Raw genomic sequence first — 17,566 nt, forward strand, 5'->3', positions numbered from 1 at the left:
GGCCACTCCCGGGGTCCCCACAATGCTCCACTCCCCTCAAAGCATGGGGGGGAGGCCAAGATTGGAGACCCAGCTGCTCCGCATCGAGCACATGCACCTGTCTGCCAGGCTCCTCTGGGCTATGCTCTAGGGATCCTCCTGTTTGCTGCATCTACTCCCCAGGATTCCCTGTGGGTGAGGTTTTCTGGCATCCTCACATTTGTGCCCTGGTCTGCCCTCCTCCCTGCAGCAGTGTGGGCCTAGTTCTAAGGCACAGATCCCCAGTGGTTAGTGCAGGGAGCATGCTAGCCCACACACGTGAGATTTATCGACTACTTATATGCCCTGCTTTTCCCTCCCCGGACGGACCCTTCACCCTAACTGCGGGTTATACCAACTCTGACTACAGGCTGAACCCCAAATCTCAGCCCCAAGTAATGCCCCCAGCCCTACGGCCAGACATCTCACTCACCATTGTTCTTGGTTTGGGAAACTGGACAGGAAGGAGAGCGCCTGCCCCTCTAGAGGAGAAGCCCCCCTCACTTAGAGTGTGTCCTGCTGACAAGGACCTCTCGTCACAAAGACTGCAGCCCCATACTCCCACCTCTCAAGCCCACCCCACTTTGCTCAGATATAGGGAGGGACTTGGCTGCCCTCCCCGACACAGGGTCCCCTCCCCATTGTCACTTTCAGAGTACTTTGGAGGCAGGACACAGTGGGCTCTGCAGAAGGTGAGGCTGAATCGGGCTTAGATTTATGAGAACAGGCTCTGGAGTCAGACTGCCCAGTTTCAAGCCCAGGAGACAATGGGCAGGTGAATTTACTCCCTGTGCCTCAGTTTCCCCATCTGTAAGACAAACGGCAGAAGTTTCTGCTTCCTGGGGTGGTTGTGAGCATCCAAACTTGTAAGAACTCATCCACAAAGAGCCCTCAAGTCCGTCAGAAGAAGAGAGATAGAAAAGGCAGCATTAACAGGATGGGACAGGGGGAGGGCTTCTGCTCCCACCTGTGCCTGGAGTAGCCTGGCCATCAGGGCCTCAGACTGGCCCCTCCAGCAGGCACCGACAGAGACTCACAAAGCAGACCCAGGCAGGAAAGGCCAGCTAGACCCCTAGGCCCACCTGCCCCCATGGTCTCTGCCAAGGGCAGGTGCCCATTTCCTGTAGCTGTTCAAAGCCAACTACACAAAGGAACCCCGGAATCCACTCATTTTCCCTCAGGTTCCAGGCAAGCTTCCTGAACCTTTCCTTAAAGAACAATCTGGACATAGCAAAATTCCCCCAAGCAACATTAAAATGCTCACCTATAGAAAAGGGCAAGGTGCCCAAAGCAGAGACAGAAGGTGCAGGGCTGGCCCGGCCATCTCGCGGGCCGGTTTCAGGAAGGGGACTTTGATGGGGCAAGATCCGATAGTGGTTAAGAGTATGGGGGCAGCCGCCTGACCACCTGGGTTTAAATCCAGGCTCTCCACCTTACTAACCACGTGAAACAGGTCTGTGACTAGAGGTCTGTGACTCAGTTTCCCTACCTATAAAACATGGATTATAATACTATCTACCCCCTGGGGTTGCTGCAAAGCAGAAATGAAATGGCAGGTGTGGCACTACCCCAGGGCCTAGCATACCACAAGTGCTCAATAAATGTAGTATGGTTATCGGTTTCACCCACTTTCGAAAGCAGGCATGAAAGGTACCCTGACCAGACTTTCTGATCCCCTCCACTCTCCCATGCCCAGGAGATTCCCCTGACGCCCATCTTCACGGACACCGTGATATTCCGGATTGCTCCGTGGATCATGACCCCCAACATCTTGCCTCCCATATCAGTGTTCGTGTGCTGGTAAGCAATGGCCAGGGCTCAGGGAGACAGCATAGCAGAGTGGTTAAGGCTGGGGCTTCAGGGGCAGACAGACCTGAGTTCAGAGCCTGGCTCTGTCACTTACCACCTGTGTGACCTCGAGCAACTCACTTGACCTCTCTGTGCCTCTGTTTCTCTGAAATGCTGACATCACAGAGTCACCGTGGGCATTAAATGAAGCAGGCAAAGTATTAATTCAAGGTCCTGGCACAATTTGTGCTTTAAAAATAATAGCTATCATTCCTGGGGCGCCTGGGTGGCTCAGTTGGTTAAGCGTCTGTCTTCAGCTCAGGTCATGATCCCAGGGTCCTGGGATTGAGCCCCACATCAGGCTCCCTGCTCAGCGGGAAGCCTGCTTCTCCCTCTCCCACTCCCCCTGCTGTGTTCCTGCTCTCACTATCTTTCTCTCTCTGTCAATTAAACAAATAAATAAAATCTTTAAAAGAAATAGCTATCATTCCTTTTCTCATTCTTGGCCCACACCATCTGGTTGGGAACCTCCTATGCAATGGATGTTCAGTTCAGCTCATTTTATGCAGCTCTTCTTCTTCTTCTTCTTCTTCTTCTTCTTCTTCTTCTTCTTCTTCTTCTTCTTCTTCTTCTTCTTCTTCTTCTTCTTCTTCTTCTTCTTCTTCTTCTTCTTCTTCTTCTTCTTCTTCTTCTTCTTCTTCTTCTTCTTCTTCTTCTTCTTCTTCTTCTTCTTCTTCTTCTTCTTCTTCTTCTTCTTCTTCTTCTTCTTCTTCTTCTTCTTCTTCTTCTTCTTCTTCTTCTTCTTCTTCTTCTTCTTCTTCTTCTTCTTCTTCTTCTTCTTCTTCTTCTTCTTCTTCTTCTTCTTCTTCTTCTTCTTCTTCTTCTTCTTCTTCTTCTTCTTCGCACCTATTATGTGCTAGACAGCTGCAGCAAGATGAGGAACAAGGGAAAGGAGTCCCTGCAGGTGCATGCTGGCCATGACAAGTGGGACCCTGAGGCCCTGGGCCAATCCCCTGCCTCTGGGCTAGACACAGCTCTCCAAAAATCTGGGTGGGTGGGAGGAAGAGTCCCCCTTCTTGTTTTATGTGTTCGTGACGTTAGCAAACACCATGAGTGGAGGAGCTTGCTTGGCCTTGGCTCCAGCAGCCTTCACAAAGGCTGACTACGAACACATTTGTGGCCTCATCTGCCCAGCACAACCCAGAGGTGAAAGCTGCTTGTTGCCACCTCAGTTGGACTGGCCCTCGTCCCTCCTCACCCTTCCTCCTGGCCTCCCTCTCTTTCCTGAAATTCTCAGCATGAAGGACAATTACTTGTTCCTGAAAGAGGTGAAGAACCTGGTTGAGAAAACCAACTGTGAACTGAAGGTCTGCTTCCAGTATGTAAACCGAGGTGACCGCTGGATCCAGGTGAGGCACCGCGGGCTGAGAGGGATGTGCCCCATGGCTCAGGCAAGAAGAATTGGCCCAACATCAGTGCCCTGGCACCCAGCAGCTCCATGTATGGGAATTCTGCTGTCGGCTCATACGTGTACATGTGCACAGAGAAAAATGTATAAGGCAGTTCACTGCAGCATTGCTTCTTGAAGTAGCAAAAGGCTGTCCCCCAAGAGAGACTGGATAATGTTATTGATTATGTTTTAAGAAATGGGGTTGATAGGAGTACAAACATGCTCGGAGCATGCAGAAACTATTTGAAGAAGGCTATGTAAGGAGCCCCTGCCATCGCTTGCTAGTGAGGAGAACTAGGGAGGCTGGCTCGTCTGATGGCTCTCCTTGGTGTCCCCACAGGATGAAGTTGAGTTTGGCTACATAGAGGCCCCCCACAAAGGCTTCCCTGTGGTCCTGGACTCCCCCCGAGATGGAAACCTGAAGGACTTCCCAGTGAAGCAGCTTCTGGTGAGATGCTGAGGGCCACCTTGGGGTGGGGGGGTAGGGGAAATGATCCTGGGGACTCTTACAGGACAGAGTGGGCAGGAGACCTGGGAGCATTAACAAGTTAGTCTGTTGCCCAGAGCCTCCATCTTCTCATCTGCCGAATGGGTCAGTTGGGATAGTGACCTCCATGGCCCTTTCCTTGGAGACCTTTCTCATAGGAAAGTGTGACCACTCCCCAGGGCCTGGCACACCACAAGTGCTCAATAAATGCACTATTGTTATCAGTATCACTCACTTTGGAAGGCAGGAGCGAAAAGCACCCTGACAAGACTTCTCGATCCCTTGGATAAAAAAATTTACTCATAGGAGAGTTTTCTCGTAGGAAATGGGAACTATGGGAAAGAGACAGCTCCCGCCCCTGCCCCTGCCCCACCCCCAACTTGCAGAAAAATCAGTTTCAAAGAGGAAAATTATAGTTAAGCAGCTGTCGAAAATCATGGTTCCAACTTCAAAGCTCACTGAAGCTGTGGTTTTCAGTCTGTGTGTGTTTTTAAAAACAATCCGACCCCCTGATTCTAGAGGCCATTACCACTCCCACTGATGCCCGTAACAACTGGTGCAGTGAGGGCAGAAGAACCAAAACCTGCCTCTTTTATCCTCACCTTCCACCTTGAACAGGGAGGGGAGGCTCAGAGCACAAAGCAGAGACTGGGATAGGTCAGGGGCTTTTCCCAAGGTCACGTGCAGGGCAACCTCTGCTTGAGTTGGAGACATTCATAGGCTCACATCTACTTCCTGAGAACCTTCCCTACCCTAGAGCCCTCACCACAGGGAGACGGTGGTAGAGCCTGGCCTTGCATCTTGTTCTACCCCTTGACCTTGGGCAAGCTGCTTAACCTCCTCAAGCCTCAGTTTGCTCATCTGTAAATGGGGATGGAAATGGTATTCCACTCACAGGATCATTGTGAAGATTGAAGGCACCTAGAAGGCGTCCCGCTGCACCTAATACAATGATCATTATTAGCCGCCATTACAGTTGTCATGCCACAGCCCTGGACATTGTCCTCGGTGAGGACTGTCCGCTTCTTCCCACACTGTGAAGGGTAGAGTCAAACTGGCCCCCAGCAGCGGTTGCCGCAGGCCTGAGAACCAAGGCCTCCCAGCTCCTGTTCTCACGTTCTTCCCAGGTCACCACCTGCCTTCAGTGTTCCAGGCTGGCCTGGTGCCAAGGTCCCGGGCTGCATTGTTTCTGGGGGCCTGGGCCAAGCCCGGCTTTGTGCTATGTGCCTGCCTGCCTGTGTGATGCCCGAAAGCCCAGCTGCCCCAGCTTCCAGCAAATCACACCTTGCCATGTGGGGCTCCCAGGCGAGAAAGCGCTAGGCTGCAGCCATCCATGCCACTGGGCACGGCTGTCCCTTGAGTCTCTCCGCTGGGCTAGAATAAGCCACATCTTCCCACCTCAGGGGATTTTTTAACAAGAATTTTTGTCAGACAAGCTTAGTTCCAGCCCCAGTGCAAGTTCCCAAGCAAGCGCCCTACTTTTTCACCAAAAAATCCTGAAAGGAACCTTAAAATTCAGGGGTCCCTGGGGTTATATTGTGTGCCAACTCTAGTTTTTTGGAGCTCTGTTCTAAGAAGGATTCTGAGGCTCTCTGTGGGCTCAGTGAACAAATACGGGTGGTTGGGAATGGGTGGGGATGGTCTATATGTTACATATCTGCCATTCCTGTGTGTATTGGTCAGCTTTTACTAGGTACAGCTGCAGTAACAAACAACCCCCAAAACTTAGTGACTGACAACAACAAAGGTCCATTTCTTGCTTGCACTCTGTGTTGACGGTTGGTTGGTTGTCGGCAGCCCTCGTTCCTCATGCCTTCCCCATTCTAGAGCCCAGGCTGCAGGAACAGCCCCAGCCTGAGAAACGCCATTCTCCTAGCACAAGGAGAAGAGAACAATTTGGCAGACATACACAGAGGATCTTATGGCTTCTGCTCTAAACTGGCATGCGTCACTTCTGCTCACATTTCACTGGTCAAAGCTAGTCACATGACCGAGTCCAACATTGGGTGGGGAATTCTATTCCTTCCACTGGGAGATGCCACATACCAGCGATGGCTCAGGATGCAAAATCCTCTTCCTGGGAAGACGGTAGCAAGTCTCTGGGAACAAGGATACAATCTACCGCCTTCCCTCTGGTACTGAATCCAACACCTCTTTTACAGATGAGGAAACTGAGGGTCAGATAAATAGAGACGAGCAGGGATGTCAACAGCACAAAATGAGAACTAGCCCTGAAGTCACCCAAACGTCTCTGTGTCTAGAAGCAGAGGCACATGCAGAGACCCAGTGCACACACACACTAATCCACACTTATATACGGTCATGTAGGCCTACCCTCACACCAACCTGCCCACAAACTCAGCCTCCCCATGCCTTGCCCCCTGCTCTTCAGTGGGAATAAGAAGACCCCTAGAAACCAAGTGCCCACAGGGCCAGACCGAAGGTGGTGAAAGAGTAGTCATCAGTGGGTGGCTGAGCTGGGGCTAAGGACCTCTGGCTACAGGAGACTAATGATGGGTGTGTGCCCTCTGCCCAGGGCCCAGATTTTGGCTACGTGACCCGGGAGCCCCTCTTTGAGCCTGTCACCAGCCTTGATTCCTTTGGGAACCTGGAGGTCAGTCCACCAGTGACTGTGAATGGCAAGACATACCCCCTGGGCCGGATCCTCATCGGGAGCAGCTTTCCTCTGTAAGAGAGGCCTGGGTGGTGCTGGGGGAAATGGGGGTGGAGAAGTTACTCTTTCTCTTTAGGAATGGCCTGGGTTGCTCACACATGGAGCGATTGGCTGGGAAAATGAACCCCTTCCGTGACTCTGAAAAGATACAGACACTCTTAGAAATAAAACCAAGTTAGCCTTTATATCTTAGTATGACTTAGGTTCTAATATAAAACTAAATAAATAGCTCTTCCCAAAATGGGAGGGTATATAATGAGATTTAAACCAGGTAGGGAAGGGAGGAAGGAATCCATAGAAGGTAACCAAAAGAGGCTGAGTGGGAGGGTACCATCAAGTCCTTGGGGTGGCCCATACACAAAAGAGGGCTCAGAAGACATGGCCCTGCCCCAAAGCATGAGTCCCTGGCTCCCTGGCCTGTCCACAATACCATCACCCCTCCCCAGGTGACCCTCTTCCCAATGAAAAGGCAGATTCTTCCTTGGTCAGGACAGTCACTGGAAGAGTGAGTACTATGGGTCCTCATTTCACAAAAGGGCTGCCAGCAACCTGCATACATGGGATCAGCCAGGATTTGGGCACCAAGTCCCTCTGAGCCACATGGGATGCTCTACCTTCTGGGGGGAGGCCACTAGCCAGGCAGTGCCCGTTTGCCCACCTCCTCTCCTTCCTCTACTCAAGAGCCACTCATCCATTCATCAGGTATTTCCCATGCCCCAGCCAAGTGCCAAGCCCAGTGCTAGCCATGGCATTCCAAACCTGAAACCCAGCCCCCGCCTTCAAGGAGACAGTGGAGATCACAGACATGAAACAGCAGGGAGTGGGGAGGGAGGACCATATACAGTGATAGAAAGAATGATAGGGAGCCAGGGAAACCCAAAGAGGGGTTCTTAACCCCTTTGGGGAGTCCAGGGAGGGCTCCTTGGAGATAAATATTTACTGAGGGCCTTCTCTCTGCCAGGCACTGTCCTAGGCTCTAGTGATAAATCAGTGAGCCAAGCAGACAAAGACCCAGCTCTTGGGAAATTTTCAATTAAGGTGGGAGGAGTACAGGAAATCAACATGAAAGCCAGCAAATGAGACCTTTCTGGATGCTAATAAGTTGCAATGAAGAAGGTAAAATAGGGGTACATGGTAAAGAATGAGGGGGCAGGTGCACTTCAGCTTTTGTGGTTTTAAGGAAATGACTTGGGAATCGAAGCTTGAATGAGAAGGGAGCAGCCATGGAAGATCAGAAGGAAAGAGCATTTCAAATAGAAGGGAAGGAAAGAGCATTTCAAATAGAAGGAACAGGGAGGGCAAAGCCTTGAGGGGCTAACAAACTTAGGAAGTAGAACAAAGAGGAAGGGAGGGAGAGGAGGTAGCAGATCCAGGCAGGGGCCAAATCGGAGAGGAATTTGTTGGCCACTGGGAGGGCCTTGAGTAATAGTCTAAAGGTACTAGGGAGATCAAAGACCTCAGAGAGTCTAAAATTCAGGAAGGGCTTCCTGGAGGAGGTGTCGCTTGAACTGATTAAAGATGGAAGTTAAGTAGAAGTTAATGTAACAAAGAGGCACATGGGCTAGGGCAGATTTTGGAACCATGCCTGTGCCTTAGCCTCCTCCAGCAGTCCAGGAGGACCCCTGAGCACAGAAGCTGGTCTCTTTATATCCACTGACACCCTCAGGAGCTGAAAGGGCTGAAGGCTGGGCTCCATGGCCTTCACAGAGGCCATGGCTCCAGCTAACGCCTCCTTTTCTCCCCTTGGGCTCAGATGCCTTCCTGCGGTACCAGGGTCTCTCAACCCCGTGGCTCAGGCTCCTTCCCGTGACTTTTGCTGATGCCACCCTGGATACAGGCTGGGTTGCAGAGGCTGAGCTCCTGTAGGCCCTCTGGTGAGGCAGGCACAGTGGGAAAGCATCTGAAAAGCTGCCTCCTCTCCACCCCTGCGCCAGGTCCGGCGGTCGGAGGATGACTAAGGTGGTGCGGGACTTCCTGCAGGCCCAGCAGGTGCAGGCGCCTGTGGAGCTCTACTCGGATTGGCTGACCGTGGGCCATGTGGACGAGTTCATGACCTTCGTCCCCATCCCGGGCACAAAGGTGAGCTGGCCCCTGAGGCTAGAGTGATTAGGATGATGGAGAATCCATGTAATACCAGCTCTTGTCAGCTGGGGGCAGGGTCTACAGGTAGGGGACTGCATAGAGGAAGAAGGAAGTAGGCTCAAGTTGGTTTGCCTGTTGTCGCTGTGGCGGGTAAATATTTAACCCAATATACCAAAGTATTAGCATTTCAACATGTAATCAATGTAAAAATATTAATGAGAGATTTTATGTTCTTTGATTCATACCAAGTCTTCAAAATCTGGTGTGCATTTTACTCTTCACCACACATCTCAATTCAGATTAGCCACAATTCAAGAGTCCAATAATCACGGGGCTGGTGGCTACTGTATTTGCCGTGATGCTCTACAGAGCTCTGGGGTACGGGTCTGGGGCTTTTTCACTTTCTGAAGTGAAAGGAATGGCTGCAACGTCATACCCTAGAAATGTCGCACAAATGGCCCATCCTCCTGGGAGACACACTTCCACCCTGTCCAAAGCCCATTTGGACTCTGAGCTTTGACGCGATGGCATTGCTGAGGTGAAGGAATTTCTATAGCAGGAAGGGTGAGAAATACTCCCCCGAAGCAGAGAAAACCCTGCCAGGCCGCCTTTGGCCCTTGGCACGGGGAGACCTGAGACAAGAGGCAGACAGGGCTCCGAGTCCCCAGGGACTCCCTTGTGCTCCCTGGCCCCTTCCGCTCTGCTGACACTGTCCCTTCTGGACATCCTCTCGCAGGAATTCCGGATGCTCATGGCCAGTACCTCAGCCTGCTACAAGCTCTTTCGAGAGAAGCAGAGGGAGGGCCACGGGGAGGCCATCATGTTCAAAGGTGGGTGCCCACGGAACCTTGGCAGGGAGTAGGGAGCTGAGCCCCCAGGGAGATGCTCAGGAGGATGGGGCAGGTGATCGCTTTGCCCCTGGGCATCCAGCTCCCCTTCCCTGGGCGTCTGGCCTGCTCCAGGCTGTGAGGTCACCATGGTGGGAAGGAGCCCTGGCCTCTAGTGACCCTCGCTGTGGTCAGCGAGACCCTCGAGCCACCCACTGCTCCTTATTATCGTCAGCAGTGCCAAATGCTTCTTCAGGCCCTGGCGTCTACTTTAAATGGCACCAGGCCCAAAAGAGAGTTAACTGACATGCGATCTGTATACGAGGAGCTTGAAAAGGAGATAGAGAAAAACGTACACAATGCAATTTAGGGACGGGAAGAAAAGTGAGAGTAGATAGACATGATCTGGAGTCAGACCTCATCACCGTCAGTCCCAGAGTGAGAAATTACCCGCTTCATGTAGATATCCCCTTACTTGGGGCAGCTGCTGATGGGGATTAGCTGTGTGCTCTTAAATTAATCATGGAAAGAGGGAAAGCTGATCAGGTGGAGACAGTGAGCCAGGTTGGAGAGGCCATGACAATTTCTTCCTTCCATGTTTTTCTTACATTACTTTGTGTCACTTTTCAGGTTGGTATCTCCAATCTGCCTACTCCCAAAAGTCGTGTTACTAGGGCTGGTTGATACATTATATACATCACTGCCCACCAGATCCGAAGGCAGTGTTCCTGATAGTGACTGGTATCTAGAGCGGACAAGGCCAGTTTAAGCCCTCTGTCCTTTTTTGATTCCCCACCAATGGGAAATTTTTTCCTTGGATTGGCAGGCACGAGTCTGGATTTTCTGGAGGCTTCTTTATATATTCATCATACCCTAAAGCTACCCATAGGATATAGAAACCGTTATCTTTGTACAGATGGATCCAAGTGGGGTGTGGAGATGGTGCAGGAACAGGGCGTGACAGCCCCAATCTCTTTGCCACGGACAAGCTGATCTTCTCAGATCAGGCCAAATAGAAGGAGAAGGAGGAGAAGAAGAAGAAAGAAGAAGAGGAAGAGGAAGAGGAAGAGGAAGAGGAAGAAGAAGAAGAAGAAGAAGAAGAAGAAGAAGGGAGAGGGGGAGGAGGGGGAGGGGGAGGAGAAGTTAGAGGAGGAAGAGGGGGAGGGGGAGGGGGAGGAGAAGGGGAGGAGGAAGAGGAAGAAGAAGAATTATTATTAACAGCTTAGGCTCTGAAATCAGACTGTCTGGTCTGCATGTGGGCTCTGCCACTAGCTATAAGACCTTGGACAAGTCATTTACCTTCTCTGTGCCTCCATTTCCCCATCTTTAATGCTAGCAGGTACCTCATTGAAATGCGGGAAAGATTCCTGAGTTAATCCCTGTAAAACATCTAGAAGAGTGCCTGTCACACAGTAGATGCTCGATGAGTGTTAGGTATCACTAATCAAACCAAAATCCATGTGTGAACTAGGAGGTAGGTGCAGGCAGCGCGACCAGGGCAGGGGCCGAGCATGAGGCAGGTCTGGAAAACAGAAGGGTGACCTCTGGGTATCTGCTTTCACCACCCTCACCCTGATCAGCTGCTTATCCTTAGAAGTAGGCTCCAGGTAGGAGACCCAGATACCTACTTGTGCCACCCCACCCTCTGGACAGAAAGAGAGCAAGGCACCAGCCCCTCGTCCCTGGTCCAAGCAACATGGTCACCCTGGCAGAGGGTCCTGGGTTCCCGGGGGCTCCCCTCCTGTGTCCCAGCCTGTCCCAGCTCCATCTCCCTCCTCCCAGCAGTTAGCCCAAAAGCTGGGGGTGGGGGTTGATAGAGGGGAGCACCCTGGCTGGGTACCTGAGGCCAGACTCTCCCTTATGACCTCTGACTTCAACAGGCTTGGGCGGGATGAGCAGCAAGCGAATCACCATCAACAAGATTCTATCCAATGAGAGCCTCGTGCAAGAAAACCAGTACTTCCAGGTGAGGGCGGAGCAGGGGGCCCTGGGAGGGATGGGTTTGTGCCCAGTGACACCGCTCACATCCTCACGGCTTCCAGAGGAAAGGACCAACGGCACATGTCAGAGGGAAGGGCCTCCATGAGCATTTGGTCCAGCCTTCCTGCATTGCTCCTGTGCTAAAGCCGGAAGCTAAATGGAGGGACGAAGGCAGGCATGCAGGTCAGCAGAGGCCAGAAGCAGACAGGAAACCAGGGAAGGAAAGCATATCAGACAGTGCCAAAGAGCCAAGAGCTCTGTAAGTCTAGAGCCCGTGACATCTGGGGCCCTTTAAAATATGATGTAGGAGCGCCTGGGTGGCTGAGTCGGTTAAGCATTCGACTCTTGATTTTAGCTCAGGTCTTGATCTCAGGGTCATGATTTCAAGCCCCATATGGGGCTCCATGCCCAGCATGGAGTCTACTTAAAAAACAAATTAATTAAAAAATAAATAAATAAAATATGACGCAAGATCCAGACTGCCCTCTAGAAAAATGCAAGTGTCCATATATGCCCTGGATTTTTATTTATTTTAGGGGGTCAGAGTTCCCGGAAGTTTGCCATGAACGGATCCCACCTTCTGAGTCCCCATCTCATTTCTACATAAAAGCATGATTTCTGTGCTCTTCTGTCTTCCCTCTCTGTTACCACTGTTACCGGACCCTGGTAGGAGGGGCACTGAGAGGTGACGGGGGGCTAGGTGAGCGCTAGAATTCTCCCTGGAGTGCTGGGGCCCAGGGTCTGCTGCTGCAGACAGGAGCAGTGTTGACAAAGTGGCAGGAGTGTCCCCTCACTTGCCTGGCCTCCCTTTTCTCCCCTCACCCAGCGTTGCCTGGACTGGAACCGTGACATCCTCAAGAAGGAGCTGGGGCTGACAGAGCAGGACATCATCGATCTGCCCGCTCTGTTCAAGATGGATGAGGACCGCCAGGCCAGAGCCTACTTCCCAAACATGGTGAGGCACTCTGGGCCCCAAACCTCATTGAGGCCAATCAGGGGCAGCCAGATCCAGAACGACTCCGAAGGACCCCTTGGCTGGGGCTGTTCACTCACGAGGTCCAGGTCCCCGTCCTGGCTGAGCCGCTCTGTGGCCTCGCCCCCCCCACCCAGGCCCTTCACCCTTCCAGGCTGCATTCCCTCCTAGGGGTGAGATGCTCATCCTAGCTGCCTCCCTGGGGTTCTGGGAAATCCTTTCCCTTAACAGATAGGAAAGTACCTTCTAAGTTAAAAAAAGGCCTTTACAGACAGGAGGGATGTTGTTGTCAATAGAGGAGAGTCTTCTGGGAGACGGAGGGAGATTAGAACACACACACACAGATACACACTTGCATGCACACACCCATTCATACACATATAACCACGTGCTGGTACCTGTACACACATGTGTGCCGAGGTAGGTCCCCTGGTTTTCCACTTCAGCTCTGCCATGTATGAGCTGTTTTGCCCCCTCCGTGCCTCGGTTTCCTCATCTGTAAAATGGGGATGATCACAACACCTACGTCATAGGGGAGTTAGGAATGCCCAAGAGCTTAGAACAGAGCCCAGCGGGTAGTAGGTGCTCATTAAATGGGAGCTGTTGCCTCACCCCCATCACAGGTGAACATGATTGTGCTCGACAAGGACCTGGGCATCCCTAAGCCGTTCGGGCCCCAGGTGGAGGAGGTGTGCTGTCTGGAGACGCACGTGCGCTCCCTGCTGGAGCCCCTGGGCCTCTGTTGCACCTTCGTGGATGACATCTCCGCCTACCACAAGTTTCTGGGGGAGGTGCACTGCGGCACTAACGTCCGCAGGAAGCCCTTCTCCTTCAAGTGGTGGCACATGGTGCCCTGAGCTGTGGGGGGCTGTGCTGTGTGGGTCTCAGCCTGTCACTAACCAGGATTGTGGTGGGACCGGCCCTTGTGGTTCTTACAATTGCAAGACACCCTTCAGCAATAATGGTCAGGAAACTTGGGGGGGGGAAGGATGATTATTTCCAGGACCTGGAAATTGCACAGCACACCTGGGGCCACATAGCAAAGTTGCAGGGAGAGAGAGATGGCACAGGCCTGGGGTTCTGCTTTTTTGGGGGGTCAAGGGTGGGGGCCAGGGCTTTTGCGGGCTCCTTCTTTATTGGTGAATTTAAAACATAAAAGCAGGAATGTAAAACTCAGGATGAGGAAAATCAAGGGGCCCAAATGGTCAGCTTTAGAAACCAGCCAAGATTTCTAAAACAAAGGAGCCTGGGGGAGGAGGAAGCCTGGACTTTAATCTAGTCCTGTGGCTGGCAACGTGCTTATTGGAGATAGCTTGCTTTGAAATGGATACCTCAGCAATCAAAGCCCAAATCAGGCACTTGCATTACCAAAAAGAGAAAACACAACGGTCAGGCTTCAGGGGCCTTGGCATGTCTCTCCTCCCTTCCTTCTCCAGACCCCTGGCACCAACCCCCCCCACAAGAGCTTTCCCCCTGCCTGGCAAGGACTTGACAAGGCCTGGACTGCCCCGCCGCCCCCACCCCCGGAGGCCTCCGGGAAGGGGGTAGGGATTTGGGATATCTGTACTTTGCCATCTCTCAGAAGGACCCCAGCGTCCACCAAAGTCACCTCTGATGAGTCTCAACTTGGTCCTTCCTGAAAATAGCTGTGCATTTGGTTAGTGTCTGTCTAGCCCTGACACGAAAAACAAAGAAACAAAAACTCTGTACCCAAACCATTCCCCAAAGAGTCCTTAGTCTCTTGTCCAAAATTGAAGGAAGGGAGAAGGGAAGAAGGTTCTGGAGGCTCTGGGATCGCCAGCTCTGGCAGCCATGCCCTGAAGGTCAAGGTAGATACCATGGAAAGGGACCCTGGGGCCCCAGACGTACCTTGAACTGCTGTCATCATTTCATATTCAGCTCCCTTGGGGTGTGCAGGTGGCTGCCTCCAATTATTCATTCCTTCCCAGCCTCTCTCAGATCCCCTTGTTTTCTCTCTGCAGTGTAGACATCACTGACTAGCTTCCCCATTCCCTGAGGGTCCAATAATTTAGCTTAGAACCTTCCCCAGAAGTGGATTTAATCGGACCTCTCCATTTCCAAGATGCTCCTTATACTTCATCTTTCTGATGGACACAGGCTCTCCCAAATGCTTGGGGGGGGTCCCCCCAGACCAGCGTCCTTGTACTTGAGAGCGCCGTGGGTGTAGATGCCCGGGCTCAGCCATACCCTTCTCCTGCCTGGTTCTCCATTCCCTGGGCAGTCTCTGGCCCCCCTCCTCGCATGCCTCCACTTCCTATTCCTGATGCCATCCCTCTAAGCAGCTAGATAGGGACTTTTTCACCATCAGCCAGGCTCAGACCTGCCCCCAGGATATGATTAAAGACCCACCTCTTCTCCCCAGACCTTAGACCCAACATCTAAGGACCTGGCCTGGCCCCCAGCCCAACAGCCAGTTCTGGACCAGCTGCTGACCTTAGACACAGACTGTCTCTCCCATGGAAGTTCACCAGCACATTTGCTGAACACCCGCTTATTTACATAACCAGATTAATTCCCTGGCTCCAACCCAAAAGACTCGGTTTCAACTAAAAAAAAATTTCCTGGAGGGCCAGCTGATGTCAGGAGAATAAGTGATATTAGAATTCCATTTTGCAGGCTAAAAAGAACCAGTTTATAGCCAATGAGAGGGTTATAAATTTGTATTCTTGGGAGAACAGGATTTTCTTCTTGGGTTATTTCATTTACGTGTTCAGCAAACATTTGTCGTGTGCCTACTAAGTGCCAGGCACAGTGCTGGGTTCTGAGGTATATGGTGGTTAGTAGCACACTGGGCCTGGTCCCTGCCTCCTGGAGCCAGTCAGTTCTCAACATGCACTGTCCACATCCAAATGGCCAGCATTTGCCCTTTTAGTGATGTGCTCTTTAGAAGCGGCAAACCACTATATTCAGGAAATGCCCAGGGCACAGATCTTCCTGCAAATCACTATTTTGGATGAAGGTGGAGGGTTCTTTTTCAACCAGGCCTCCTTTCCCACCCAGCTGGGCCAGTAACATCCGACAGATCAGACCCCAGAGTCTTCAGAAACTGTTGTGCCCCTGACTTTGGGGGCCAAAGCCCCAGATCTCTGCAACCCCAGAGCTGAAAACACCAAGTGCCTATTTGAAAGTGTTTGTTCATCTGGAGACTTAGAGTTTGTCGTGTGTGTGTGTGTGTGTGTGTGTGTGTATTAAGTTAATGTGGGGTTTGGGGTTTTCTTTCTTTTTTTTTTTTAGTCCACCTTAAGAGGAAGTGAGCACCTCCCATGTGGAGACAGTGTGTGTTTATAGATTTTTCTAAAACTCTCCCCATCGGTAAGTTGGTAATTTCTGACGGTTCTGGAGCGTCCAGGACTCAGACTCATATTTCCATCTTGCTTGCCCACCCTGCCCCGTGTGACTACCCTCAGCGTGCACACCTCCCCCAGTCCCCGTGGACTCATCGCTCTTCCCCACCCCCCACTTTCTATAAATGTAGGCCTAGGATACAGTTCTGTGTTGCAAAACTCAACTAAGTTCCTGTTTCGATCTTTATTTTGAAATATTTTGTGTAAGAGAGAAGGGGGGGATGCCATGAAGATGGCAAGAAGCAGGGCACAGTTTCAACTTTCTGGACGAGAGACCATGATGGAGATCGAAAGCTGTTTGGGGAAGAGCCTAATTAAATAGCAATAAAATAAACCATCAGAGGGGAAGTCATGTGTTGGTGTGATGTTTGTTGTTGCCTCATCAACACGGCCTGGAGTGAAGCAGGCCAGACAGGGGCACTGTTCTGGTCTTGCAACACCTGCTCTTCTGGACACAAGGTCAGGGCTCAGCAAAGGTATCTCAAGAGTTTGGAATCCCCCACACATTCAGTGGATGTATATTACATGGCCACCACCCAAGGTCAAGACCAATACCCACAATAAAGTCTGGCTGTGTTTTTCTGGTGGTGTTCCCCAGAAGCAGACCCTGAAGTGAGCAACTGAGAACAACTTATTTATTATTTATTAAGTGAAGGGTACAGGACAGGGAAAGGGAAGAAGCCGAATAAGACTATGACTTGAGGTGTAGCCTCAGCCTGATCACTGGAGAGCTCTGGAGCATAAGTGCAGCTCAGAGTTGTCCCACCTAGAGGCAGAGTTTTGTACACCTGCACCAGCCAGTCATTGGCTATGGGGACTTTGGCTCTCTGAATGGGTAAGGTGGCACCAGTAGCCCATGAGCAATCATCTAAAGAGGATCACAGCTGCAGTTAGCAGCAAAATCACAGGAGCTGGGGAATGGGCTCACAACCAAAAGAGGATCTGGTAGGGCACCAACAGTGTCCACTGCTCTGGATCATATCATGTTCTTATAATATGGAATTGTTACATGGGGACATTTGTGATTTGACCCATGTTATAAAAGTCCATACTGCATAGCCATGGTCTAACAGGATCTTTGTGAACAAACTCTCCAAAGCCCAAAAATAAAGCCACCTAGTTGTTTGCTGAGCCTGGAAGCCACTCCTGAGCTCTTTGGGATGGACCTGGGGGCTTCTTACCCCTCAGCCCCATCTTGGACTTCTGGACTGATGTGTTGGTGAAGCCATCTTAAGAAGAGACTGCAAAATGAAAACCACTAGTTCTCATACTCCCAGACTTAACCCGTGGTCCAGCTCTCTGAGTTCATGCTTCCCTTTTATACCCAACTAAGGTGGCCCAAGCCACAGCAATGACAATCTTCACTAGGGTTTCCCCAACCACCAATTTCTGAGACTCCCCAAGGGATGGTGGTGTGTTAAATCCAGCCTGGTGGTGCTTTCCTATTCTGGCCGCTCACCTACACGATGGCTGGAAGTCACCCTGAGACTTCTAGAACAGCACTTTCCAATAGAAATGTAATGCAAGCCACGCATGTAATTTTAAATTTTCTACTTATAGGACATCTTCATTCAGATTAGCCACAAGTGGCTACCACATTTGAAAGCATAGTTCTAGAATCTTCTCTGCCAGGCTGAGCCCAATTATAAGAGTAGGCACATTTCTTAAATCCCCAGTGTCCAGCTAGTCTGACTGCAATGGCTAACAAAAGTTTATTATTATAATACCGAAAAGAGAAGCATAAAATAGACATCAGCCTTCCCCAGCCCCACTGCACAGAGCCTTGCCCCTCCAGAAGGTCCTCTTGCCTGAGTGTAGCTGCTGCCATGTTACCAGAACTGGCCTCTCCCTCAGCAAGGCAAGTACCTTTGGCCATGCCACCTCTGCCCGCTGTCAAGATGAGAACCCCCACCAGCCTCATA

General features: G+C 51.3%; 1 protein-coding gene across 2 annotated transcripts in view; it reads left to right on the forward strand.

The window, feature by feature from the left end:
* Positions 1-15,992, forward strand: part of PADI2 (peptidyl arginine deiminase 2) — a 41,347-nt gene extending 25,355 nt beyond the window's left edge. For both annotated transcript variants that reach the window (XM_028108310.2, XM_028108311.2), the window contains exons 8-16: positions 1,715-1,818; positions 3,104-3,215; positions 3,597-3,704; positions 6,280-6,431; positions 8,352-8,496; positions 9,236-9,329; positions 11,207-11,292; positions 12,133-12,261; positions 12,903-15,992. In XM_028108310.2, the coding sequence (XP_027964111.1) occupies positions 1,715-1,818; positions 3,104-3,215; positions 3,597-3,704; positions 6,280-6,431; positions 8,352-8,496; positions 9,236-9,329; positions 11,207-11,292; positions 12,133-12,261; positions 12,903-13,136 (1,164 nt within the window). In that variant the 3' untranslated portion in view covers positions 13,137-15,992. The remainder of the gene's footprint in view (positions 1-1,714; positions 1,819-3,103; positions 3,216-3,596; positions 3,705-6,279; positions 6,432-8,351; positions 8,497-9,235; positions 9,330-11,206; positions 11,293-12,132; positions 12,262-12,902) is intronic.
* The last annotated feature ends 1,574 nt before the right edge of the window (positions 15,993-17,566 follow it).

Source organism: Eumetopias jubatus, unplaced genomic scaffold, assembly GCF_037043125.1.
Source record: "Eumetopias jubatus isolate StellerSeaLion01/CBP00866 unplaced genomic scaffold, mEumJub1_p1.0 scaffold_4, whole genome shotgun sequence".
Lineage (NCBI taxonomy): Eukaryota > Metazoa > Chordata > Mammalia > Carnivora > Otariidae > Eumetopias > Eumetopias jubatus.